The sequence below is a fragment of the Triturus cristatus genome, chromosome 3_2 (genome assembly GCF_964204655.1).
Source record: "Triturus cristatus chromosome 3_2, aTriCri1.1, whole genome shotgun sequence".
In the NCBI taxonomy this organism is placed as follows: Eukaryota; Metazoa; Chordata; class Amphibia; order Caudata; family Salamandridae; genus Triturus; species Triturus cristatus.
The window spans coordinates 1122372772-1122400017 of NC_140584.1; the positions used below are offsets into that span (position 1 = coordinate 1122372772).

The 27246-nt window shown below is 43.4% G+C and overlaps 1 protein-coding gene across 2 annotated transcripts in view; it reads right to left on the minus strand.

Moving 5' to 3' along the window:
• Positions 1 to 27246, minus strand: part of LOC146859225 (uncharacterized) — a 131539-nt gene that overhangs the window by 76639 nt on the left and 27654 nt on the right. Inside the window, exons 1-2 of one of the 2 annotated variants that reach the window (XM_085649914.1) lie at positions 9875 to 10013; positions 3858 to 3878 (exon numbers count right to left, since the gene is read on the minus strand). In XM_085649914.1, coding sequence (XP_085506040.1) covers positions 3858 to 3878; positions 9875 to 9923 — 70 coding nt within the window. In that variant the 5' untranslated portion in view covers positions 9924 to 10013. Of the gene's footprint in view, positions 1 to 3857; positions 3879 to 9874; positions 10014 to 27246 lie in introns of those variants that run through there. The other variant, XM_085649915.1, reaches the window with a different exon arrangement.

Below are 27246 nucleotides of genomic sequence, written 5' to 3' on the forward strand. Positions count from 1 at the left end.
TCTAACAAAAACAATGTTTAATAAAGAATCTTGTGTCTCCACTGTTCCAGGTACTCACGCTGAAGCAATGTATTGCTACAAATCAGCCCTTTACAAAGAAAACTCAGTGATGCTTTTGCCGCGACTATTACTAATTGTGTTACCTCTTTCCGAAAATCCTTATCTTGGAAATTGGGTCATCACTTCCGCTGGTCACTAATTGATATTTGTTAATTGCGTGCTGTCCAAATAAGCGAGTGTGCATTTTAAACGTACCGTGTCAAGTTACATCTAGCCACTAGATGTCAGTATTGCCAAAATTACTGTGCCAGTGCTGTTCATTTGCTGCTAACAAACGTCTGCCTGTAATGAGTCCAGTTTTAGTTTTTGCAGTAGGTAGGAGATTTAAACTCAAGGTCATGAAACTGTACATGCTTTTTAGCCTCCTACCCTTGTCACATACTTTAAATAAATACCGATGGATCACTAATTGTAGTGGGTGCTTTTAAAAAGATGTTTATATTTTAGTTAACATGATTACAAGTTTAATTCTTTAGTTAAACCAATTATACTAATATGATCTGTTGAAACCATTTACCATATTTGTGTACTTATAAATACACATACCTCTGAAAATTCGTTGTAAATGAAGTAGTGGTTAAGGAGGTCGTGGTTCAGAATTCCTTGTTAAGCCCCATCGTTGTTAGAAATTCGCTATTAAGGTTGTTTCCCCTCCATGAAGCCTGCCTAACAGCAAAGCCCAGCCCTGGCAACAAACACTGTAGCAGCGTGAGTTTGTTAGCCAAGTCATGAGCCTGGCCCAAACCCAACAAGCATTGATCAAAGTTAGGGAAAAATAAGCAATTTGCATTATAGATAGCTAGCTATATAGATAGCTAGATAGATAGAAAAATAGATAGATAGATGGATAGATAGATAGATAGATAGACAGACAGACAGACAGACAGACAGACAGACAGACAGACAGACAGACAGACAGACAGACAGACAGACAGACAGACAGACAGATAGATAGATAGATAGATAGATAGATAGATAGATAGATAGATAGATAGATAGATAGATAGATAGATAGACAAGAAAAACAGATAAACAAGAAAAGCAGTATAACAGTCCTTTGCATGTGTTTTATACCTGGACTGCATTTTAGTTTGACATAAAACACAGCAGAGGGCAGACTGGACTACTTATGGTGACTCTGAGTATGGGAGTAAAATAGTGTCTCTATTTTAGTTCCTGTGAGGGCGACAAGACTAACATAATAGTGTGTGCCCTTCATGGGTCCCATACAGGTGTGTAACACAGGCCCCCGCAGCCCCAGAGGTGCGGGGGGGGGTCCAAGCTCCAGGGGCCCCCTCAGACGAACAGTCTTGCTGGAGAGCTCTTGATTGAGCTCGGAGGGGGCCCCTTCACTTTCCTTGCAGGGAGGCCCCCTCAGTTTTCCTCACGCCAGTGGTCCCATAAACTATTTTCACTGTATTAAATAGCCCCAATCACAGTGGGGAGGAGAGGAAGATGTTACAAGGGAACAAGTGATATTTTATCTTAAAGGTACATGCCCTCCAACACTTACTCCCCATGGTTCCATAAAAATACACTGTAAGAATGGCACAAAAATACACCATTCTGCAACACCACTCTGTGAGTGCGATGCTGGATTGGCCATTTTGCCTCTCTCCTTTTCTGGTGGGCTCCAAGCATAGATCATATTCTTATTATGGCCTTCAACACTGTAAGGCTGGGCTAAACATTTTACCAAGGTTCATTCTCTATCAATCAATCAGTGACTTATAAAGTGCAACTACTCACCCTTGAGGGTCCCAAGGTGCTGGGGGTAGGGGCTGTGTCTGTAGTTCAATCGAAAAGCCAGGTCTTGCAGTCCTTCCGGAATTGCAGTAGGGTTGGCGATTGCCTGAGGTGCAGAGGCAGGGAGTCATAGGTCTTCACAGCGAGGTAGAAGGATTTTCCTCCAGCCGTGGTTTTGCAGATCTGTGGGACAGTGGTCAGGGCCAATAGAGCGGAACGAAGATGTCTGTCGGGGTGTGGAAGAAGAGGTGGTGTTTGCGGTTTGCAGGTCCAGTGATGTGCGGGGCTTTGTAGGCGTGTGTGAGAAGCTTGAGTATGATACTTTTGTTGACAGGTAGCCAGTAAAGGTCTCTCAGGTGGCTGGTGTTGTGGTTCTGGCATGGGATGTTCAGGATGAGTCTGGCAGAGGTGTTCTGGATGGTCTGCAGTTCCTTTTGTAGTTTATGGGTGTTTCTGGTGCAGAGTGCATTGCAGTAGTCTAGTCTGCTGCTGACGAGTGCATGGCTGACTGAAGCTCTCACAAAAGAAGCGGCGCATGTGGAGAAAGGAGGATGTGCCGGCGTTGATTTGGAAGTTCATTGAGAGTGAGGAGTCAAGGATAATGCTGAGGTTGCACTTGGCAGCTGTGGGTTCGTCAGTGAGGGAGAAAATCAGCTGGGTGTCATCGGCGTAGGAGACAATGTTGAGTGGGTGGCTCTGATGATGGCTGTAAGCGGAGCCATGTAGATGTTGAAGAGGATGGGGCTCCGAGAGTATCAGCTCTCAGTTCTATGCCTACAGACACCTGGATAACATGCAGCTATATACTCATTCTTTCCTAAGAGTGTAGAAACCTGTAGGCTCAGCACGGACTGGAAAAAAGCACCACTTCCTCAGTTATCTCATTCATGGTCCCCAGACCGCACACTTACTAGATGCTTTTTTCTTATTCAGTGTCATTCAAACACTTTTTGTGTAAAATCACCCCAACCACAATGATCAAGCATCATTGAGATACAATTGATTTGTGTTGAAATGTGGTCATACAGCATGACAAATTACATTTTTGTGCTCCGTTGCACTATTTTGTCAAGGGGCATTCCATGGGTGGTACATGGGTCATCCCATGGAACCACCCATGCATTTTACCACCAGGCCCTACATACTCAAAAGAATAGACAGCGCTCTACCCCAAAAGGGAATGCCTCTTAGAGACAGGCATAAGGTCTGTGAAAGGTTTTCATTTCTCAAAACCTTTGCAAATGTACATGTGTTCTGAACTGTTCAGCATACATAAGGAGTAGGATAATGGTTAAACTATATCTAAGCATAGTAATTAGTACGGAAAGTTTATTCTTCCTGTAGAAAAGCCTATGCATGACATCACAAACACAGCATTACACTATGGCGCAAGAGTGTGCGCATTGGCACACTGAAACCTAATGTGTGCCACTATGGAATAGAGAAAACAGCTCTATATATTTGTAGATATTATGCTGTTATGATCACTTTCTGTGACGAAACACAGCAACTTTTGTTGCAGCACTGTTTTGAGACAAAAGTTGGGAAGCAACCTTTACAACGCGGTCATTACACCGCGTTACCTTTACAGAGTGATGTAAGGACTTCGCAATTCTTTACAACTAATTCCATTAGATGGCGCTGAGGTACTGGAAATACGTTTCCATAACCTTCTCTACTGTTGCGAAAACTTTAATAGAAATAGTAAATAATACTATTTCTAAGTCCAGCGCCCCCCTCCCCCAGTGGAAGTCGTTGTAAAGACTTGCGACATAATACATCGCGTACTAACAACGAGTTCATTGTAACAACCGCATTGTAATGGCACGTAATGCGCCATATTCCAAAAGGTAGTAGATCTACCCTGGAGAGTTATAAGTGTTACCACCCCTATAAGGAAAGATAAGGCATAAGGCATTTTCTACAGTCTTTACAGTCAGTGTTACAATAGGTTTCACATGTAAAAGTTTTAGAAACAGACTAATGATCTAGAGTAAGCTTTACTTGTTCTCACTGTGTGCCCTCACATAATCCATGCAAGGAGTCCTTACCTCCAACATCTAGTTCTTTTCCTGAAAATAAAAATAAAACATTGCATTAGAAAAATCTGTGAACTCATCAGCAGGGCCAGTACAATGAGTGTTGTGACCCCAGAAAGTAACTGCTTGCCATATCCCCATTTCCTGTTCTGTTGTGACAACCTGGCACTCTCCACCCTTGGAGCTCTTGGTGGGCCGACCTATTTACCAGAAATTCTTCTTTCATCATAATGTAGTACCTGCATTGGATGTGGGTGTGTGTCTTTGAATGCTTTCAATACACTTTCCAGTGATTCATAGGCAGATGTAGCATGCACGGATTACCACCTGTTTTTGTTGTGATTGAGAATGCACTGATTACCACCTCTTTTTGTTGTGACTGAGCACGCACTGATTACCACCTCTTTGTGTTGTGGTGGAGTATGCACTGATGACTACGCGTTGTGTTGTGGTGGATCATGTAGTGATTACCACCTTTTTGTGTTGTGGTGGAGTGTAGGAAGCTGTCTCTTTATGTGATATATCAATACGCTGATATGCCATTTAAACAGTCCAGGGGTTCCCTTATGTGTGAACAGGAGCTTGCTATGCAATCCCAAAGTGCACTATTAGGGTATAGTGTGGTCGAGCAACCCTAGGCTTAACGCAGAGAAGTTAAGGACATTTGTAAATACACACAATGTTTAATATATGACAACACGAGAAGGAGATCCACACCAATTTAAACAAATGGCGAGTACCTTTATAGATGATTTAACATCAAATAAAAATCATTCAGATGAGTACTTTCATAAAGATTATTTCTTTTTACTTTAAAAAGTGGACACTGTGCAACGTTATCCTATGGAAGGAAGAACAAGTTCTGCAAACAGGTACACTACATTGATTTACAGGGCCAACCTCCAGGAGTTAAAGTGAGCAATGGGTAAGGTCCAAGGCAGCACAAACAGTACACCAACAGCGGCACAATGGCAGCCAGGTACAGGGTAAAAATCAGTATTGGGAGCACAATGCATTTCAGTGGGGATCGGTCACTGTAAAAACAAGCTGCAGGCTATGGCTAGGAAGGAAGGGCTCCCACCCTTCTCCCGATAAAAACGCTATCCCAAGTGTTTACCAAGAATTATGCATTTAGTATATTATTACATAGAACCTCATGAGAGCAATTTATTTGCTATGGCCATAAATTAGATAAAGATAAAGCAGAATGTTGAAGGTTCTCAATACATTTCAAAAAGGAGATTCATACTACACAGATTTCAAATTACAATATATAAACATCTGAAAATATTAGTTGATGTTCTTCTGAGATGTCTAAACAGGTCAATTGTAACACAAATGTTTTCAGCGTCAGATGTCATGATCATGGTTTCCAAAATATTTGGTTCAAGAAATGAATCCTCAGTGTGTTGAACCAATTATCTAGATATTAAATTACTTTTGAAAGATAGTCTGTTATACAAGCCCTTTAAAACATGACAGGCTATATTAGGCAATTGCAGATTCACACTAGCTAATTAGTGTATTTGCAGCCTTCTGCAATAGGTGGATTACCCTACAAAAGCTGGCTCCTGCACACAAAATAATGATTTCTAGAGCAGATACATTATTTCACCAGGCTATATTTCACAATAAGCATGTGTAGGCTGGGGAAAGTACAGTCAAATGTAAGTCACACCTGACTTTTGATGACTTTCGATGACTCTGTCCCAGCATAATAGCCTAATCAAAGCAATATGGCATATTAGAATTTGGAATTCCCTGATTGTACATTTCATCTAAATAGCTAGTAGGTTTAGAAAGTGACCCCCTTAAGAATCAGGAATAGGAAACAACAGTCTATCTTTTCACTCAGCAAATCATTGTTTGGCATTTCATGTGTGAAAGGTGAGAAGCGAGTTCAGCTAATGCCCATTAAATGATTGGTCTCTCAGCTGTGACTGTGAGCTAGTGTTGATACCAGCTTTCACATCAGCTACTCACACACATTGCTGTGATATTTCATAGGGGTCCATCATCTCCCCTCTATTATTCAACTTCTACCTAACCCGCTTACCAAACCTGATTAAATCGTGCAACCTCACCTGTTCCAAATCATTTAAAAAATGGATTGTCTGGAAGATTTCTATAATTTAAAACTTGATGACTGCCTCCAGGTCATAAAAACACGGATGATAAATAACCATCTAAAGCTAAATACAGCCGACCGAGAATATGAGTTGCAGACAATGGTTAGAATTCCCATCTACCCTCATATTGCCTAAGGAGCATGAGTCACCACCAACAATATCAAAATGAGTCAGAAACCCTGGGGTAACTATGGATTTAGATCCATATTTGATACCACCAGTTCATAATATAAAACAGAGTGCCTTCTACTATATTGCATCCTTCCATAACATGGATACCTACAGAAACTGCAAGCTAATCTCACACTCGTAATCTCCAAGCTTGACTATTCCAACAGTCAATACCTTGGCGTACCTGCATTCATCATATGCAAAATACAACTCATTCAAATTGCTACTGCAAGAATTCTCTGCCTTCACCCAAGAGAGCACAAGGCTCCATGCTTCCAATCACTCCACTAGCTCTCTATAGCAAAAATGGCAATGTTCGAGGCAGTTTTTACAGAGTCTGCAAGGAAAAGGACGGCTACACCTATACACTAATTTCAAAGACTCCAGGTTTGCACCGCTCAACACCATACCACCTTAGCATAAGAAATCTGTAGGATGCACTGCTTTTTCAGAGAAAACTGCCAAGGTCTGGAAATCACAATCAGCCATCATTCCAAGCATTCAGGAGCAGATATACTTCAGAAGACTGTTGACGGCAAACTTATTTTCAAGAAAACTACATCCACACATTCCAGCAATTTAAACCAGGAAAGACAGTCACAACCTAAAATCCAATCTTCAGCTTACTATCCACAGATTGGAAGCAACACAACCATCAATCTACTTTCTATAGTCAGGTAAGTTAAGGAGGGCTGACCTATTGTTCTCTGGGGTAATATATAGTTATTTAACTTCATATAAAATTTGTAGCTCACACTTATACTAATACCATCAGACTCAGAGGTTGGTCAGTCGCCAACTATAACTTACACATCTTATATTCACATAAGACCTATCCACTATGAGGATTTCCCATCACCAGTACTGTGCAGCCAATAAACAAGCTATCACTAGCATGTCATGATTGAAAAGATCCGTCACACACTGTGGAGCAATCAGAGGGATTTATTCTAGCTCAGCAATACAGGTCCCAGATATAAATACACTATGGCTGCTTCTTTATAATTCACAATGCCACTCAGATATAGGATGATAGTAACAATGCACATCCCAGCAGATCTCTCCACTTCTCTCTCCCTCCAACCATGCCAATCCTGCCCACACACAAAATGTCTGATTGGACAACCAAATGCTGTAACTATATAAGCAAACTATAATCATAGGTAATACCATAAAGGAACATGCACAGCTGTTCAAAACTGCTAACATACTTAAAAACCATAAACTGTGTATGTGTCTCTCCCACCTCATCATCTACCACATTGCTACAGGCTACGTTGCATAGCACGATAAGCGCACTTTGTTGTGATCAAGCATGAAGTGGAAGCCCTTCCTACATAGAATCTTAAAACATAGACATCAACGTTCCAGCCACCCACCAATCTACATGTCATAGGCTGCTGCTCATGTAAGTATGCACTTCATTTCCACACATAGGGGTTGTAAGTGCTATGTAAATGCTGCAATAAAATATAATACAATATCTATCACGTATGCATCACCAAGATTCGTTTTAATCTTGTTGAAATCCTTGTTTCCATTGCACTTGAGAATAAAAAACAAAATGTCCTTCATTTCTGCTTTCATATTTGCTTATTTACAGGTATTTACATTTGTTGTGTATTAGAAACAAATTGACATCCTGCAGTCTTTCTTTTCACACTTTTTGCATGCAGGGCCACTGGAATGACGGCATTCTGCAGCCATGTAGTTTTCCACATGATTATGAATTAGCTGCACTTGCCACATAATTCACCATCTGTGGCATAATTTGCAGATTTAAAAAAATAAAGTTTCAAGCTCAATCAGATCAAAAGTTACCAAAACACATCTTGTGATGTTGCACAGTGGAAGGTCCTTCCCAAAGGTTGAATGGTCCCCTTTCAGTTGCTGATAACTGTATTTGGATGTAATACTGGTGCTTATGAGGTGCAACTGTTCCCAGACAGCGCTAACGTGTAAAAATGGCAAAATAATGAATTACTACTATCACACAGGTGTGCTGCATTAAGTCGCATAATTTGTGTTTTTGATTTCGACATAATTTATTCAACCATGCCAAATAATTATGATTTGGGCCTCTGCAGCCACATAATACCAGTTGTCCTGCCTGTACCCTAGTGAGATTGTCACAAAGTTCACATTGCAAAATCATCAGAGAAAGAAAAGAAAATATTTCCACATTAAGAGTAAGCCCCAATGTGTCAGAGGACATAGCCTGACATTTAACCTCTGCCTTTGAACGAGCAGTCAATGTATCAAGATAAAAGAATGCATTTTATTGCTAATTCACCTTCTGAACTCCACCGTTCTTTTCAGTTACACTGTATTCCTTCATGCGAATGCAGTGCGTTAAGAAAAACTGATTTTTTCATCGATTCCGTGGCAGCTGCCTCCTACATTTGGGGGCGGCAAATATTAGTATGGGCCATGGTGAGGGCCCTGGCTAGGGGTACTCTTCTTTATTACATCTACGAGGGACTTACAGTGGTAGCTAAAGTTTGCCCCATTGGGGAAGCAATTGTACAATTTTAGGAAAGAGCTCTGGAACTGGGGACCTGGATAGGAGGAACCCTGTGCACTTTCAGTCGAAATCACAAAACTTACCAGGGAAAAAGTGGGGGTGACCATGTCAAAAAGGGGCATTTTCTGACACGAACCATGCACTTATTACCACCTCTTTGTCTTTTGCGGTGATTCCATTTCAGGCATGTATACTTTGTTCTTAGCGATAACAATATTTCAGTAGCCAGTGTTTTAAGTCCTGTGTTTATCACATAAAATGCTAAGAAAGATATACTGAGCGACTGAAGGGCTAAGTTGCTTTGCCGTGCTTAAACTTACAAACTGGAAATATAATAATCAGTAGATGAAAAGAGCCATGTGTAAAACTGTACATATCTTGAATTGGTAGTTTAAAAAGAAATATTTTGAGAGTGCTTTAGTAGAGTTATTTAGTATGAGTTAGTATTTTGAGCATGCACTGGTACAAATAAAAAAAACAGAAAACATAAAAAAGAAGCACAAAGGAAACTTCAAACACTTCAAACAAGTGAAAACAAATTTTAAAAAAATCTTTAAAATAACCAGAAATCAACATAATATCACCTTTTACTGAAAACACGATATAAATATTTTCAAGTGTATTTTACACATTCTTCTTTCTACATGATATGGATTTCATGCACATAAGGTTTGGATGCTAATTACAGATGCAGTGACTCTCCAAGTTTTAGATTTTAGTGATTAAATTCACATAAAGCTAGACATCAGTTGAGTTCCATTCTGTGTTCATTTGTAAAACAAAAGAAACAAATGGGAGCATGCAGCCAATGCAGCAACGCAGGCAATAGCCTAAACTATGAATACATGTGGAACGGATGAGTTACAACTTCATTTATTTCCACTAAATCAACAATAATTTTGAATAAATAACAATTTAATAAGCAATAAAACCAAAAAAAACTGATAAATGCATGTTGAAATATTGAATGGCAAAAAACAAACTTTTACAAACCCTTGGAGACTCTCTGAACTTAAGGACTCAGCCTACATCTTTACTCACCTTGAAGAAACATATACATACTTACCTCTTCCGCTTATCTACTGAATTCTATTGCATTTGATTCTTAGTTTTTCGTAAAGCAGCTTGATCCATTTTAATGCAGGAGAGTTACATGAAAATGTTATATAAATAAATAAAGCACAGTTTAATGCCTGTTTTCTAACCTCCATGTGTCACAGTCACATAAGCAAGGAGTAGGATGAAGCACTTCATTGTGGCCTCTGCAGTGTTCCAACAGAAGGAATTCTCTGTGTGTCTCTCTAGCACCCTTCAACTGTCTTAAAGTGAAAGCCCTGAGTACTATGGCCAATGGAGCAGCACAAGCAAAGGATTTTTTTAAAATTCAAAACAGGGGTAGGGCTAGTCCTTAAGTCTTTGTTTTGTATCCAATGTTTGAAGAACATGAAATAAAGATTTCCAGAATACATAATTCACATCACCACGCCAGGTACTTCTGCCAAATAAGGCCTAGATGTGCGTCACTACTTCTTCATCCAGATATTTGTTTTGCCTCTTCCCGGATAGTGAGATTCACAGACACTTTAATTAAATGTTTATTTGCCAGAAGTAGAGTACTCTGCATTGCACACAGTGGCGGCTGGTGTCATTTGAAGAGGTGGTCTTACTGTTCTGGATGAGTACCCGCAGTTGAGCAAGTGTGGCGAATAACGCGACTCCTGGGGTTCTCCCCTGAGAAATGTTTGAAAATTGAGTGGTAAAATAGTGGTTTCCAAGAAAATTTGAGAAAGCAAGATGGTTAATAAAGCAATTGTGAAAGTGTAGTTATGGGTTTAATTTGATAATGACGTAGGTAGTTGCTTATTCAGTATAACCAAAGAACTTCATAGCAGACTGAGATAACAATACTGAATACCTCACAGATTTCTTTCTTTATTGGTAACTTGGAGTATTACCAAATATAATGCTACTCAATTTCCTGGCCTCCAAGGAGGTAAGAGTAAGCTGGCTTTGCTGGGAACCCAACGTATGACCTGCAAACCATTGCAGATGTCTGCAACAAGCATTAACTTACTGAGCCTTCTTGCCTCAAACTCGCAAAAGCTCAGAGAAAGGTACAGAGAAGAAATCAGGTGTTGCTCAGTGAGCTGACAACAACTTTCAACATACAAACAACAGCTACTTCAATGGAGGAACAAAACAAGTGATAACGCTAGGTGATTGAGAACTCCTGATTTACTTATGTTCGACAGTCTTGGACCTCTCCTGACCTCAAATCCCATGTATGAAGTATAAATGCAATATTCATTCAAATTATTCTCCTCCTCCTCCTCATATAACGATGGAGGATGCAAGTGCTTTAATATTTCTTCCCCTTTGGGCTCCCAGGCAGTGCTTTAGCAGGACTCATTCACGTTTTCTACACCTGTCTCCTTCAATGGCTTCAAACCCCTTCTTCCATTTACTTCATTCCAGCATTGGTTGACTAGACATTTTTGAGGACTTGGGAACAGCACCTGTACACTCCATGTTTGTCAGTTAAACTTCACACCAGGGGCCGTATTATAGAGTGTTTGCGTCGCTTTGCGGCCCCTGGTTCACTCTAGTTTGACAGAAGGGGTCGCAGATGCTTGTGCAGCCCCTCCTGTGATGCCGATAGCACTGGTGCACATAATGCGCCAGCGCCATCTGCAGGAGGCATTCCCTCATTTGAATTTGGGCGTGCCCCATGCAAATGAGGGTATCCCTTTGCCTCTGCGCCTGCGCTGTATTAGAGACACAGGTGCACAGGCAAAGGAGCTGTCAGGAGGCGCACTAACAGTGCGCACTGTCAGGTCGCTCCCTGAGAGCAGCCCTCTGCAAGAGTTAAAGGGGGGGGTCCTATGGACTCCTCAGACATCCCTTTCAGCCAGATGCAGTCAGTGACTGCACCCGCCACAAGGGGATCTCTAAGTGCAGGCGGGTAGCACCCTGCAGAGTGAAACACGGAGCGGCTGATTTAAAGCCGCTTTGTATTTCACTTGAAGGCATTGCAACCAGGGGCGCACGAGTTTGCGACTGCCCTGGGGGCAGCACATTCTATGTAATATGGCGCACTTTCTCTGTTTGCGCCTGGCACATCTATTTTAAGGTGCTGCAGGTGCAAACAGGGAAAGTGCACCCCAATACATAATATGGCCCCAAATATGACAAATAATTATAAATCAGTATACGTTTGACATTTAACGCTGAGCCACCATGGCATCAGAAAAAGAAATATAGCAGATAAAGAAAAAAAAGGCACATGAATTATTTGACCTCGACTGCAGATTGCGATGTGTGTCACTGCTAAGTGAAAAACAACACAATGTCATTGCTGGTATTTCAAGGTTTACTTTTCATCATTGTGCGCTTTCCGTTAACATTTGCCGCACACCCACTATACTGTGACTGATTTACTTTAAACTTGGCGGTCTAAGCCCCTCCAAAACTGTGCCCAATTGTAACATTATCTATATTTTGATAATGGTAGTATTTACTTCGGCTGGGCCAATGCTGTTTGTGACAAACGTATACAGGATTCTTACTGACAACATATAAGTAAGAATCCTAACCCCTTTGTCACAAACTACACTCACACAGCCGAGGTAGATACTTCTGTGATCAAAAAGCCAAGATGTTGTGCGTGGACACGGTTTTCGAAGTGCATAGACCACCAAGCATAAAGTATATTTTTGTTGCATGTTCTGACAGGGGTGGTAAGCAAGAATGAAAGCTGGAGTGAGCTCTATGAAGCCTGTCTAACAGCAGAGCCCAGCCCTGGCAACAAACACTGCAGCAGCGCTAGTCTGTTGTCCGAGTCATGACCCTGGCTCAGACCCAGCATGAATCACTCAAAGTTATGGAAAAACTGTGAGCAAGTTGCATGATAGATAGAAAGAGAGATAGATGGATAGATAGATAGATAGATTGATTGATAGATAGATAGACAGACTAGAACAGTAGACAGTAGAAAGACAAGAACAGCAGCACAGCAGTCATGTGCATGTATTTCATACCTGGACGGTATTTTAGTTTGCCATAAAATACAGCAGAGGGCAGACTGGACTACTTATGGCGTCTATGAGTATGGCAGTGAAATAAAGTATGTATTTTAGTTCCTAACTGTGAGACACCAAGGGCCACAAGACTAACATAATAGTGCGTGTCCTTCATGGGTCCCATAATCCATTTTCACTGTATTCAATAGCCCCAGTCACAGTGGGAAGGAGAGGAAGATGCTACAAGGGAAGAAGTGATTTTTTAATCTTGAATGTACAGGCCCCCCATCACTTACTCACCATAGTTCCGTAAACCTGCACTGTAAGAATGGCACCAAAATACGCCATTCTGATACTCCTGCAGAATAGCTTTTAGCTCTGTGAGTGTCCCCACCCCATCGTCCCAGAGTAAACAAGGATGGGTGTCTGAGAGCTGAAAAATACCTCTTGCACCGGAGTCAAGCTTCATGGTGCTGATAATAATAAAACAATGATTACCACTTATCTTGCCAGGGTGGAACTGGTAGCAACCGACCAGCAACATGAATTGTGATGCTTTTACCATTTGAAATGGATGCAAATAGGTACTTCTATTTTAATTGTAAATACAATAAATTTAGATGTATCAACTAATCTTGTGGGCCAACCAGCCAGAAGGGATGGGGCAGTTCAGGAGCAGTGAAATAGCTCTGGAGTGGTGTGATGCTGGATCAGGCATTTTGCCACTCTGCTTTTCTGGTGGGCTGCATGCATAGACCATAATCTAATTATTGCCTTCAACACTGTAGGGGTGGGCTGAGCATTTTACCAAGATTTATCCTCAAACAATTCAATCAATCAATCAAGGGTCTTAAGGCGCTGGCGGTGGGGGTCGGTGTCTGCAGTTTAGTCAAAGAGCCAGGCCTTGTGGTCCTTGCTTAATATCAGCAATGATGGCAATTGCCTGAGGTGCAGAAGCAGTGAGTCCCAGGGCTTCACAGCGAGGTAGAAGGATCTTCCCCCAGCTGTGGTCTTGCAAATCCGTGGGGTGGTGGTCAGGGCCAATAGGGAGGAGCGAAGATGTCTGGTGGGGGTGTGGAAGGAGAGGTGGTGGGTAAGGCATGCAGGTCCAGCATTGTGGAGGGCTTTTTAGGCTTGCATGAGAAGCTTGAAGATGATACATTTGCTGACAGGTAGTCAGTTAAGGTCTCTCAGGTAGCTCGTTTTGTGGTTGCGGCATGGGATGTTCAGGATAAGTCTGGCGGAGGTGTTCTGAATGGTCTGCAGTTTCTTTTATAGTTTCTGGGTGGTGCCGGTGTAGAGTGAATTGGTGTAATCTAGTCTGCTGCTAACAAGTGCATGGTTGACCTTTTCCTGAACTCAGTGGGGATCCACCTGAAGATCTAATGAAGGAGGCAGAGTGTGTGGAAGCAGGAAGACATGCTAGTGTTGATTTTGCAGTTCATTGAGAGTAAGGAGTCCAGGATAATGCTATGAATTCATACGTGGTCCGTGGGTGTGGGGAGGATTCTAAGAGCTGGGGGCCACCAAGAGTCATCCTAGGCAGAGGGGGAGGAGCACAGGATGAGGACTTCGGTCTTGTCAGAGTTAAGCTTTAGGCATCTGTCCTTCATCCAGGTGGCGACTTCCTTCATCCCGTCATGGAAGTTGCTTGGCAGCTGTGGGTTCATCAGTGAGGGAGAAAATCAGCTGGGTGTCATTAGCGAAGGAGACGATGTTGAGTCTGCAGCTTCTGACGATGGCTGCAAGCGGGGCAATGTAGATGTTGAAGAGGGTGGGGCTCAGGGAGTATCCCTGAGGCACTCTGCAGCTGATCTCTCTGGGGTCTGAATTGAACAGTAGAAGTCTGACTCTCTGTGTTTGGCCAGTGAGGAAGCAGCTGATCAATTCAAGGCCTATGTCGCGGATGCTGGTGTCTTGAAGTCTTGCATAGATGGTGTGATGGTAGACGGTGTCGAAGGCGGTCAAGAGGTCTAGAAAGATGAGGGCTGCAGTCTCGCCTCGGTCTTAGAGGGTGCGGATGTCATCTGTAGCAGAGAGGATTGGGAGAGGTCCAGGATGTTTTTAATTTTGGTAAACTCAGAGAATTGGGCGTTGATGGCTTTCTTGATGACTTTGGCTGGGAAGGGGGGCAGAGAGATAGGTCTGTAGTTCTTGAGGTCAGTTGGGTCCACAGAATGTTTCTTCAGCAGGGGGTTAATCTCTGCATGCTTCCAGTCTTCTGGGAAAGTTATGAACTCAATGGCGCAGTTGATGGCGTGGCAGAGTTCGGGAGCAGTGGAACTGCTGGCTCTGTTGAAGATGTGGTGAGGGCAGGTTTCTGTGGGGGCTCTGGAGTGGATGCTCTTCATGTTCTTGAGGGTGTCGTCCGAGGTGAGGGTAGTCCAGTTGGTCATGGTCTGCAGGGGACTGGATCCCTTGGGTGTGGTGTTTGCAGGTGGGGTGGGTTAGTCTTGGGTTGTGAGGATGTCATAGATCTCCTTGATCTTGATGTGGAAGAAAGTGGCGAGGCTGTCACAAGGGTCTTGGGACAGGGGATGTCTGCTTTATCTGTGCTGGGTTTGGTGAATTCTTTGACTATGTTGAAGTGTTTGTTCCTATTTTGTGCATTGGCGTTGATGTGTTCCTTGATGGCTGCTTTCTTTGTTGTTCTGATAAGGCTGCGGTGTTTGGTGAAAATAGTTTTATAGGCTATGTTGTCTGCTGTGATCTTGCTGCTCCTTCATCTTCTGATTTCTAGTCTGATTCTGGAGGAACCCCCAGACCTTTACCATTATAGTGTCACCTTAGACAAGTCCAGGTATGGAAACTGCACCCACATATGCATTCAGCTTGTGTCTTAAGCTTTCCCATGCCTTTTTTTTCTATTTTGACTGATATTGCTGCAGAGGCAAGGAAGTTAGGGCAGTCTTGACAGGATCAACATTTTGCTCAAGCGAGAAAGGGATTAAACCTAGGAGCACAAGACTCAAGGATGACACATTTCTATTGCCCCTAACAAATACAAAGTTACACTTGCATATGTGCCCTGACATCTTGGAGGTGTGGATCAAAATCTCTCATTCAGTTATTAGGAACAATATAAAAGAATGCCCAAGAGAAAGCTTGCAGGTCACTTTCTAAGTGGATCCAAGAGTCGCACTGTGATTGGTAATAGCACTGGAGGGGTGAAAGGAGGAGTTGTTATGGATTTTTGATTAGGAGAATGCATTAAATCTGTGTCTTCTGTCCCCGTTGCAGATTTCAAATTCCTTAATGTGCTCAACCAATTTTCCAAGTAACGCTTGGTTTAAAATAGAGGAAGGTGAGGAACAGTGCAAGGGTCACATTATAATCTGGCATGCTTCCTCTTCTACTCTCTGTTTGTTTCCTACAGACACCTGGATAAGACTCAGATAAATACTCATTCTCTCCTAAGAGTGTAGAAATATGTAGGCTCAGCACTGATTAGAAAAAATAACCACTTCCTTAGTTAACTCATTCATTGTCCCCAGACCGCACAACTACAAGGCACTTATTTCTAATTCAGTGACTTTCAAACACTTTTTGTGTAAAATCACCACAACCACAAGGATCCAGCATCATTGAGATACAATTGGTTTGTGTTGGAAAGTAGTCGTACAGCATCACAAAGTACTGTTTTGTGCTGCGTTGCACTTCTTTGTGTCAAGTGGCCATTCCATGGGTGGTCCCATGGAATGACCCATGCATTTAACCGCAAGGCCCTATTTATTAAAAAAGATAGACAGCACTCTACACCAAAAATAAATGCCTCTTAGAGACAGGCATAAGGTCCGTGGAATGATTTTATTCCTCAAAACCTTTCCAAATGTACATGTGTGCGGAACTGTTCAGCACACATACAGAGTAGAAAAATGGTTAAACTATGTCTAAGCATAGTAATTAGTACAGAAAGGTTATACTTCCTGTAGAAAAGCCTATACTTGACAATACACACACACCATTACACTCTGGTGCAAGAGTGTGCGCATTGGCGCAAGGAAACATAATGTGTGCCACTATGGAATAGAGAAAACAGCACTATATCTTTGCAGATATTATGCTGTTATGATTGTTCTATTTGACACAAAACAGCAACTTTTGTTAGTGCACTGTTTTGAGACAAAAGGTAATAGATCTGCCCTGGAGAGTAATAACTATGAGGAAAGCTAAGGCATCAGGCATTTTCTACAGTCTTTACAGTCAGTGCTACAATAGGTTTTACATGCAAAGTTTTAGGAACAGACTAATGATCTAGAGTAACCTTTTCTTATTCTCACTGTGTGCTCTCACATAATCAATGCGAGGAATCCTTACCTTCCAAAAATAGATTTCGTGCTGAAAAAAACAAATAAAACATTTCATTAGAAAAATCTGAGTACTCATCAGCAGGGCCTGTACAATGAGCGGTGTGACCCCAGAAAGTAACTGCTTGCCACATCCCCAATTCCTGTTGTGTTGTGAGAACCTGGTGCTCTCCACCCTTGGAGCTCTTGGTGGGAATCTGCTGGCAAGTACCTTACTGATCTGCCCTATTTACCAGAAATCCTTCATGCATCATAATGTAGTACCGGCATTGAATGTGGCTGCCTGTCTTGGAGTGCTTTTAATACACTTTCCAGTGATTCATAGGCATTCATGTAGCACACACTATCACCTCTTTTTTTTGTGATTGAGCATGCACTGATAACCATTTCTTTGTGTTGTGATGGAACGTGTACTGATTACCACCTCTTTGTGTTGTGGTGGAGTGTAGGAAGCTGTCTGTATGATATATCAATACCTTGATATATCGTGTAAAGAGTCCAGGGATTCCCTTCTGTGTGGACAGGAGCCTGCTATGCAATCCCAAAGTGCTCTATTAGGGGGTAGTGTGGTTGAGCAGCAGTTGTCGTAGGCTTAATGCATAGAGGTTCAGGACATTTGTAAATATATACAATGATTAATATTTGACTACACGAGAAGGAGATCCACACCAATTTATAAAAATAGCAAGTACCTTTATACATAATTTAACATCAGGGAAAAATCGTTCCGGTAAGTACGTTTATAAAGATAATTTCTTTTTACTTTAAAAAGTGGACACTGCAATTTCTGAGTTCTGCAATGTTATCCTATGGAAGGAAGAACATGTTCTGCAAACAGGTACACTACATCAACTTACAGGACCAACCTCCAGGAGTTAAAGTAAGTAATGGGTAAGGTCCAAGGCAGCACAAACAGTACACCACCAGTGGCACAAGGGCAGCTGGGTACAGGGTGCAAATCAGTATTGGGAGCCCAATGCGTTTTAATGGGGATCGTTCACTGTAAATAGAAGCTGCAGGCTCTGGCTAGGAAGGAAGGGTTCCCACCCTTCTCCCAATAAAAACGCTATCCCAAGTGTTTACCAATTATTATGCATTTATTATATTATTGCATAGGAACTCATAAGAACAGTTTATTTGCTATGGACATAAATTAGATAAAGATAAAGCAGAATTATAAATGAGTCAATACATTTCAAAAAGGAGATTCATACTACACAGATTTTTAATTACAATGTATAAAAATCTGAAAATATTACTTGATCTTCTTCCGAGATGTCTAGACAGGTCAATTGTAATACAAATGTTTTATGCCTCAGATGCCAAGATTATGGTTTCCACAATATTTGGTTCAAGAGATGAATCCCCAGTGTGTTGATCCAGTTATCTAGATATTAAATCACTTTTGAAAGATAGTCTGTTATACAAGCCCTTTGAGAAATGACAGGCAATATTGGGCAATTGCAGATTCATATATGAGAGGAGTTGGCCTAATGGCTAGGGCAGTCAACCTCAAATCTAGTGAACGGGGTTTGAGTCTTGGCAAGGACGCGCAACATCCTGTGATTCTGGGCAAATCAGTTAATCTTCCCGTGCCTAACAGAAATGAATGTGTCCTCATGTAATGCAACTGGTGCTCATATAAAGTGCTCTGATACCCGATACCTTTGGGTCAAGTATGCGCTTTATAAAACTCCGTCAAATTAAATAAAAAAATTCAAAATAGCTAGTTAGGGTATTTGAAGCTTTCTGCAATAGGTGCATTACCCTACAAAAGCTATCTGGCTCCTGCATAAAAAATAATGGTTTCTAGAGCACATACATAATTTCACCAGCCTGTATTTAACAACAGGCTGGTGTAGGGTGGGGCAATGACAGTCAAATGTAAGTCGCACCGGCCTTTTGATGATTCTGTCACAGCACAATAGGCTAATCAAAGCAATTTGGCAGGTTGGAATTTGTAGTTTCCTGATTGTACATTTCATCTGGCTAGTATGTTTAGATAGTGACACCCTTAAATATCAGGTATAGGCAACAACATAAAAATGGTTGCCTCAAGAACAACATAATAACATCAATGTCCAATACAGTTGTGGAATCTTTTCACTCAGCAAATCATTGTTTGACATATCATGTGTGAAAGGCAAGAAAGGAGGTCAGATGATGTCTATTGAATTATTGGTCTCTCAGCTGTGACTGTGATCTAGTGTTGATACCAGCCTTCACATCTTTGTTCGTAGTTACAGAAAAACTGCGAGCAAGTTACATGATAGATAGATAGATAGATAGATAGATAGATAGATAGATAGATAGATAGAGAAGAAAAGCAGATAGAGAAGAAAAGCAGTATAGTAGTCCTTTGCATGTGTTTTATATCTGGATTGTATTTTAGTTTGGCATAAAACACAGCAGAGGGCAGACTGGACTACTTATGGTGTATCTGAGTACAATAATGTGTTTATTTTACTTCCTAACTGTGAGACACAACAGGCCACTAGACTAACATACTAGTGCGTGTCCTTCATGGGTCCCATAAACCATTTTCACTGTAATAAATAGCCCCAATCGCAGTGGGGAGGAGAGGAAGATGCTACAAAGGAACAAGTGATTTTTTATTTTGAATGTACATGCCCCCAGCACTTACTCCACATGGTTCTGTAAACCTGCATTGTAAGAATGGCACCAAAATAAACCCCGAAGGATAGTTTTAGCTCTGTTAGTGTCCCCCACCCCGTCGTGCCAGTGCAAACTAGGATGGGTGTCTCAGAGCTGAAAAAGACCTGCTGCACCAGAGTCAAGCTTCATGGTGCTATTAATCATGAAACAATAATTGCCACTTATCTTACCAGGATGGAGCTGGTAGCAACCGACCAGCAACATGAATTGTGATGCTTTTACCATTTGACATGGACGCAATTTAGATGTGTCACCTCATCTTGTGGGCCAACCAGCCATAAGGGAAGGGGCAATTCAGGAGCAGTGATAAAGCTGTGGGGTGGGACGATGCTGGATCAGCCATTATGCCACTCTGCTTTTCTGATGGGCTGGTGGGCTGCATGCATAGACCATATTCTAATTATTGCCTTCTACACATTAGGACTCAATCAATCAATGAATCAATCAGGGCCTAATAAAGTGCAACTACTCACCCTTGAGGGTCTTAAGGGGCTGGTGGTGGGGGGCAGTGTCTGTGGTTTAGTCACAGAGCCAGGTCTTGAGATGCATCCTGAATTACAGCAGTGATGGGGATTGCCTGAGGTGCAGAGGCAAAGAGTACCAGGTCTTCCCAGTTAGGTAGAAGGATCTTCCTCCAGCCGTGGTCTTAGATCTGTGGGACGGTGGTCAGGGCCAATAGGGGGCAGCGAAGATGTCTGGTGGGGGATGTGGAAGGAGAGGTGGTGGTTGAGATATTCAGGTTGAGCGTTGTGGAGGGCTTTATAGGCTTTGTAGGCATGTGTGAGAAGCTTAAAGATTATACTTTTCTTGATAGGTAGTCGGTGAAGGTCTCTCATGTGACTGGTATTGTGGTTACAGCATTGGATGTTCAGGATGAGTCTGGCGGAGGTGTTCTGGATGGTCTGCAGTTTCTTTTGTAGTTGCTGGGTGTAGGCGGTGTAGAGTGCAATGCCGTAGTCTAGTCTGCTGCTAATGAGTTCATGGTTAACTGTTTTCCTGGACTCGGTGGGGATCCACTTAAAGATCTTTTGAAGGAGACGGAGCTTGTGGAAGTAGGAGGACGTGCCAGTGTTGATTTGGCGGTTTATTGAGAGCGAGGAGTACAGTATAATGATGAGGTTTTGTGCATGGTCCTTGGGTGTGGGGAGGATTTCCGAGAACTGCGGGCCACCAAGAGTCATCCCAGGCAGAGAGGGAGGAGCCCAGTATGAGGACTATGGTCTTGTCTGAGTTAAGCTTGAGGCAGCTATCCTTCATCCAGTTGGTGACTGCCTGCATCCTGCCGTGAAAGTTGCTCTTGGCGGCTGTGGGTCGGTAAGTGAGGGAAGTTGCAGGGATTCTACACTTACACAGAACTATTGAAGAAATTCAAAACTCCTTCTCAGGGTTAAACTAACAAAAAAAGAAGTTGGCACAGAAACTGAAATATAAAAGAACATCTTTATTAAACTCAAAATGAGTGTGACTACGTCACCCAGAAGCCGCAGCAACTGAATGAGGCAGTCCAAAGAGCGCAGAACACTGGGGCCTTATATATGTGAGGGTTACATACTCAGCATAAAAGAAAGGGGCAGTGCTGGCTCATGCAAGCATGCAAAATGCCAATATGGACATACAAGATCTGCCAAATATTAGCCAATAGGAAAACATTCAAAACAAGGCATCATGTAACCAGAACGTCCCCCTTGAGTCGTGTTTTTGCCCAACCCCATAAGTCAATCAATGACAGCACCTATAGGTCAATCAGTAACGGCAGGACATGTTTGTGTGCTTCAAAGGACAACTCGCAAAATAGGATAATGTGGAGAAAGAATACTGAAGGCCAACAAACAGTTGGGATAGGCAGGGATTTAGTCAGTCTGGCTAGTTCCTGGAATTGGCTTCACAACAAGTAAGGGAGGGTTATTTGACACGTGGCAGTACAAAGGGCAAAAACACTCGGCTTACTAAGCTGTCTAAGTGAGGGCAACAAAATGGCGACAGAATGCAGAATGGAGTTAAAACTGAATTACCTCACTATGCGCACAATTATGGGACCTGGGTGTATAGGGGCTGTGCCTGCCTACCACCTTAGTGCCCATGATCCCAGGACTGACTAGCTATAGTGACTCACTCACTCTCTACACAATCACGAAGAAGCAAATGATTATACACCCCAGAACACAACACTCCCGGATCTCTCAGGAATCATGAAAACAAGGCACTACTTTTTGTTCACACTCTTGTACTCGTCCACAATACGATCTGACAGTCACAAAATAGATCAAAATGTTTATTTTGACTAACGTGCCCTAACAAGCAGTATACGTGCCACAACAAGAAGGAAAATGCATAATATGAATACAGTCAGCATTGTAGCTAGTCCATAAATCATAAAAGGAGATGCCATTATAAAAGACAGTGGAGCCTATCCTCCCTTCCCTTGCTAAGAAGCAGTATTATTAAATATTAGAAGATTTCTGGGCTTTGTCATAAGACCCCATACCTCAGCCTATAGATGGTAGATTGACATCACAGGTGCTGTCTCGCTCTACTCTCTGGAATGGTCCCTGTCCAAGTGTATTTCTCCTAAACATGCATCCTTATAATATCGAAGTACGAGTCTCGAGCCATAGCTGCTTTAGTATGTTTTGTCTAGGTGCTAGGGCCTGACCAGAACAGAATACCAAGGTGCATTGTTTATCAACCTTGCTCACAATGCTCAGACTAAACTCCAGTAACAAGCAGAGAACAAACACAGCAGAAGGTTCTCATGTGAAAGGCATAAACAGAGTCTTGCAAAAATAAAGCCATGTAGTAATGTGCGCAAAGCTGTATCATGGCAGTAGAGCTCATGCTAACTTAGCAATATCGACAATGTCCCTATCAGCCACGTGAAAGGGAGAAAATCAGCTGGGTGTTGCCGGCTTAGGAGACGATCTTGAGTCTGTAGCTTCTGACGATGGCTGCAAGTGGGGCTATGTAGATGTTGAACAGGGTGGGGCTCAGGGAGCATCCTTAAGGCCCTCCACAGCTGATCTCTGTGGGTTCTGATTTGAACAGTGGAAGTCTGACTCTGTGTGCACCCAGTGAGGAAGGAGCGTATCCATTTGAGGGCTTTGTCATGGATGCTGCCATCGTGGAGTCTTGCGCTGTGGGTGTGATGTTAGATGGTGTTGAGGGCAGTCACGAGGTCTAGGAAGAAGAGGGCTGCAGTCTGGCCTTTGGTCTAGGAGGGTACGTATGCTATCTGTAGCAAAGAGGAGATAGGTCTCAGAGCTGTGGTTGCTTCTGAAGCCCGAATGGGAGGTGCCAGGATGTTTTTTGTTTTGGCGAACTGATAGAATTCGGAGTTGATGGTATTCTTGATGACTTTGGCTCGGAAGGGGAGCAGAGAGAATGGTCTGTAGTTCTTGAGGTTTGTCGGGCCCGCAGAAGGTTTTTTCAGCAGGGTGTTGATCTTTGCGTGCTCCCAGTCTCCCGGGAAACTTACGAACTCGATGGGCCGTTGATGGTGCGGCAGAGTTCAGGGGCGATGGAGGTGCTGGCTCTGTTGAAGATGTGGTGAGCAGTACATAAGGAGAATGGTCCCAGTATTTGAATTAATGTGCTTTAAAGAACCAATAAATTATATACAATTACACACAGAATCGTAGTATTCTTGATGAACAATGTTATTTAATCACACTGAACAATCTGTATTTTATGACATTTGTTAACACAATTGTCGAAGCAGTGCCCCAGGAGGGAAGGAAGAGGGTATAGTGAATGAAGTGAGGATAAGAAAGTGGGTAGAACAGTGTACGGTTCATAAAATCAGTTATTTTTCAGGAAGGGGCTCATACAAGAGCCAGGTAAATCACATTAAATCCAGACATTTAGATAGCCGTAGTTGCAGACAAAGACACAGTGATGAATCGCTGTTGATCAAACTGGCTAGTGTGGTAGATGTCGACGTTTCTACACCTGAAGAGTAGTAGGTAAGTATATCCCTTACATTGGGGTCTTCCTCAGGACAGGAGTGTGGGGAGGGGAGATGGGGGAGAGCTATCTGGAGATAAATTAAAAAGAAAACCCTAAAAATGGAAAATCCCATAAAGGGAGTGGGTTAAAAACACACAGCAAAACCTAAGTTTCAAAGATTTACCATCAGTAGCCCAAACGATTGGCCTGAGGAGAAACAGGGCACGTAGGCTCCAAACTGGTATGAGCGAGAAAATCACCTGCAAAAGTAATAAGTAGGTTCAGGATACAGTGGAAGGTCCACCTTGTTAGGAAAAACATTAGAAATTAGAAAGGCCTGTCCGGTCCACTTAATTCAAACATGGCTGATTTAAGAAGGAAGGGTCCAGTCAGGGTTAATCTGCTGGGCCTGCGAAGAGCATTAATATATTCACACCTCCGGGCAAAATGGCTCCATATTTAATAGTTTCTAAAGGGGGATAGTGTAAATTTAGTCATGTACTCCGACTCCAAACAAAGAGAAAATAAAATTTAAAGTGCTCCTTACTAAATGAAGACTACATGTGGAAAAAGTGTATGCCGTAGAGGCCTAATTAGTTTGAAAAATAACAAGCTCCGAAATGCAGCCTGCAGTGACATGACTATAAAACCCACACAAGTCCATAATAAATATCGACTGTTTGTTGAGAAAGTATTAAAAAGGGGCTGTGAAATACCAGTGCATGAAAGAATGCAGGATGCTTGTCAAGCGCTTACCGTAAGTAAAGGAAACGTCTCAGTCCGTGTGGAGGAAGCTGACAACTGAATCTTGCTTTTAAATAGGCCGGTGAAGACCAGTCAATTACCTGTGCGTATGTTTCAACGTGCACAGACTGTTTTGACATGTCAGAGCAAGTGAAAAAAGACTCGAAGCGTGGTGCGCCCAGTGAGGGGCTGCTGTGCACCATTCATATGAAAAAACATGTGCATGAGGGCGAGAGGAGCACATTGTGTAACCCAACATTGTTGAGGCGCGATTAGAGTCCAGCTGCCGATTGAGTGGATTGTGGAATATTGTTTGATATTGACTTGTGATCAAAAATTGTGAAATCCTAAAAGTGGCGTTATTGCCGACATGTCAAAACAGTCCGTAAAAGTAAGATTCAGTTCTCAGCTTCCTCCACACAGACTGAGACGTTTCCTTTACTTACGGTTGTAAAGTGGTCGGGCGCTAGGCCCACATACTTAAACTAAGGAGCAAACAGACACTGGAATGAGGGTAGTTAACTGGCCACGAGCACATGCGTTCAGACACTTTTATTGTCAGGGTCACCTCCCAACTTTGGATAAAAGGAAATATATGAAGTCCAACCTGTAAAGAAAACAAATACCCCAAAATATCACAAGTGGCATTATCTTCAGGCCGTGGGCCCGGCGGTGTTGGATTCCTTGGACCACTTTGTTCGTGATGTTCGGGTACACTTTGGCAAGATACTTGAGACCGACCTGGTCTACCAGTAACAAAGTTTATGTATAAGGTCCTGCATCAGGATACTGGGAGCTGTGATGAGATCCACTCTGTGATGTGTCTTGTCGTGAGGTTTCTGCCTGGAGGCGACGTGCTTGATGTTGTTCCTGTATCTTGACGGCCAAGCTATTTCTGACTTGCCTCTCTCACTTGGGCACCTCTCTCACCGGAGCCTCCAGGTGGGCTTCCCTGCTGGGCGGCCATGGGACCGTGTGAACCGCGTGGGCTCCGCGTGAGCTGTGCTAAGGTGTCGCTTCCGAACTGCCAACGAGACTCACAGCCAAGTCGCTCATGTGTCGCTCATGTGTCTGCCAAGGGTGATGTTTCCATCTCGGTGTTCTCGCCGTCAGGAATCTGGTTCCGTGTCTTCCTCTCAGGGTCGCAGGGCAACCTGTCTCTGGCTGTGGCCTCCGTGCATCCTGCCCATGTTGAGGGGCTGCTGCCGAACATCTCTCCCATTCAGACTCCCATTTCACTGGAATTCCACCGAGGCCCCTTGCCCCTGGATTTCCACTTGACCACGTGGGCTGTGCGGGCCTTCGTGTAGGCTGCGCATAGGGGTCACTTCAGAACTGCCAACAGGGCCACGGCCTAGTCTTTCTTTATCCCAAGGGGGTGGATTTTCTAATGGCCGGCTGTGCCCTACTTCCGTATGCTGCAGGCTGACAGGGGTGCACAGATGGTTCCTGGTTGGCTAGCCTTCTTGGATTCCGGTTGTCTAGACTGTGTGGTTTCACTCAGGTGTTGTGCTGCTCCTTGGTGGTGTGGATGACTTCACCATTGTTCTTCGCTTGGGCAGTAGGCGGCGGTCGGATGTCTCGGGGTGTTCTCATCTTGTGACGATGCAAGTACTCTGCCCGGTCACTTCGCCTCTTCTTCCCCTGCACGCCTGTGGTGGTTGTCTGACCTGTGCCACTGTACCTTCCTCCTTTGTAGGCTGACATCCTGTCATCCTCTTCTCCTCTGCTTCTCTTCTTTCTCCATGGCGTCTTGCCACTCACGCTCTGTCTTTTCTTTCCTTCCTTTGCGACACGGTCTGGTCTTCTCTCATTCTTGTTTGCCCTAATCAGGCTTCTCCATGTAGCGTGCACTCTACACATTTCCCTCTGGTCTTGTCCAAGCACTAGGACACTGTCTTCCCTTCGCTCTGTGACTGGACCGGTCATCGCCACCTTCTTTCATTCGATTCCTTCTAACTTCTAGTTACTGTTGTTGAACTTCTCGTCCATCTCTTTCTGGTCCTCTTCGCAGACCTCTCCTGAGGTCCTCTTCACGGACATTCCCTCTGTCGTTCTCTTCATGGACCTCTTCTCCATTCTTCTTGTTGGACCTCTTTTCAGGTCTCTTCTCTCTCTCTGTGACCTCTTCGTTGGTCACTTCACTCCCTGACCTCTTGTAGGCCGGCGTCGTCTTTGTGACCATCTGGCTGGTCAGCTTCTTCCCTCTGGCGACCATCTGGCTGGTTGGCTTCTTCCACCTGACGACCATCTGACTGGTCGGCTTCTTCTCTTTTGCGACCATCGGGCTGGTCGGCTTCTTCTCCCTTTCGACCATCTGGCTGGTCGGCTTCCTCTCTCTTGCAACCATCGGGCTGGTCGGCTTCTTCTCCCTTTCGACCATCCGGCTGGTCAGCTTCTTCTCCCTTTCCCGGATCTTCATGCTTCTGGTGGTCCACGCAACCACCTCTTCTTCCTCTCCGCAGTCATGTTGTTGTAGCGCACTACTGATGGCGCTCTTCCGTTTACCTCACTGGGTGCACTTGCTGCACATTCCTTTCCTTCATTCATTCCTGGAGCAGTGTCCGCTGTTATTTCGCTACTTCGCACTTGCCTGGTGTGGAGTTCCTGAAGCACCGTTTGTTTGTCTGGTGGTGCTCCTGTCTCTTCCTTACTGCTGTAGCGACAACCTGAGGCCATCAGGTACCGCTACACTCTCTGTCGGTCTCAGCTCGGTTCAGTGCTTCTGGTGGTCTGCGCCACCACTCCGTCGACCTGCTCCTGGTCACTCCTTGTGTGTGCTATTCGCTACGCCCTTCTTTTCTTCTTGGGGTTCCTTGCTGTATCTCGTTAACTGCTTTGGATAGCCACAGTTGCCCCTGTGCTGTGGTCTTGTTCTCTTGGTGCTTT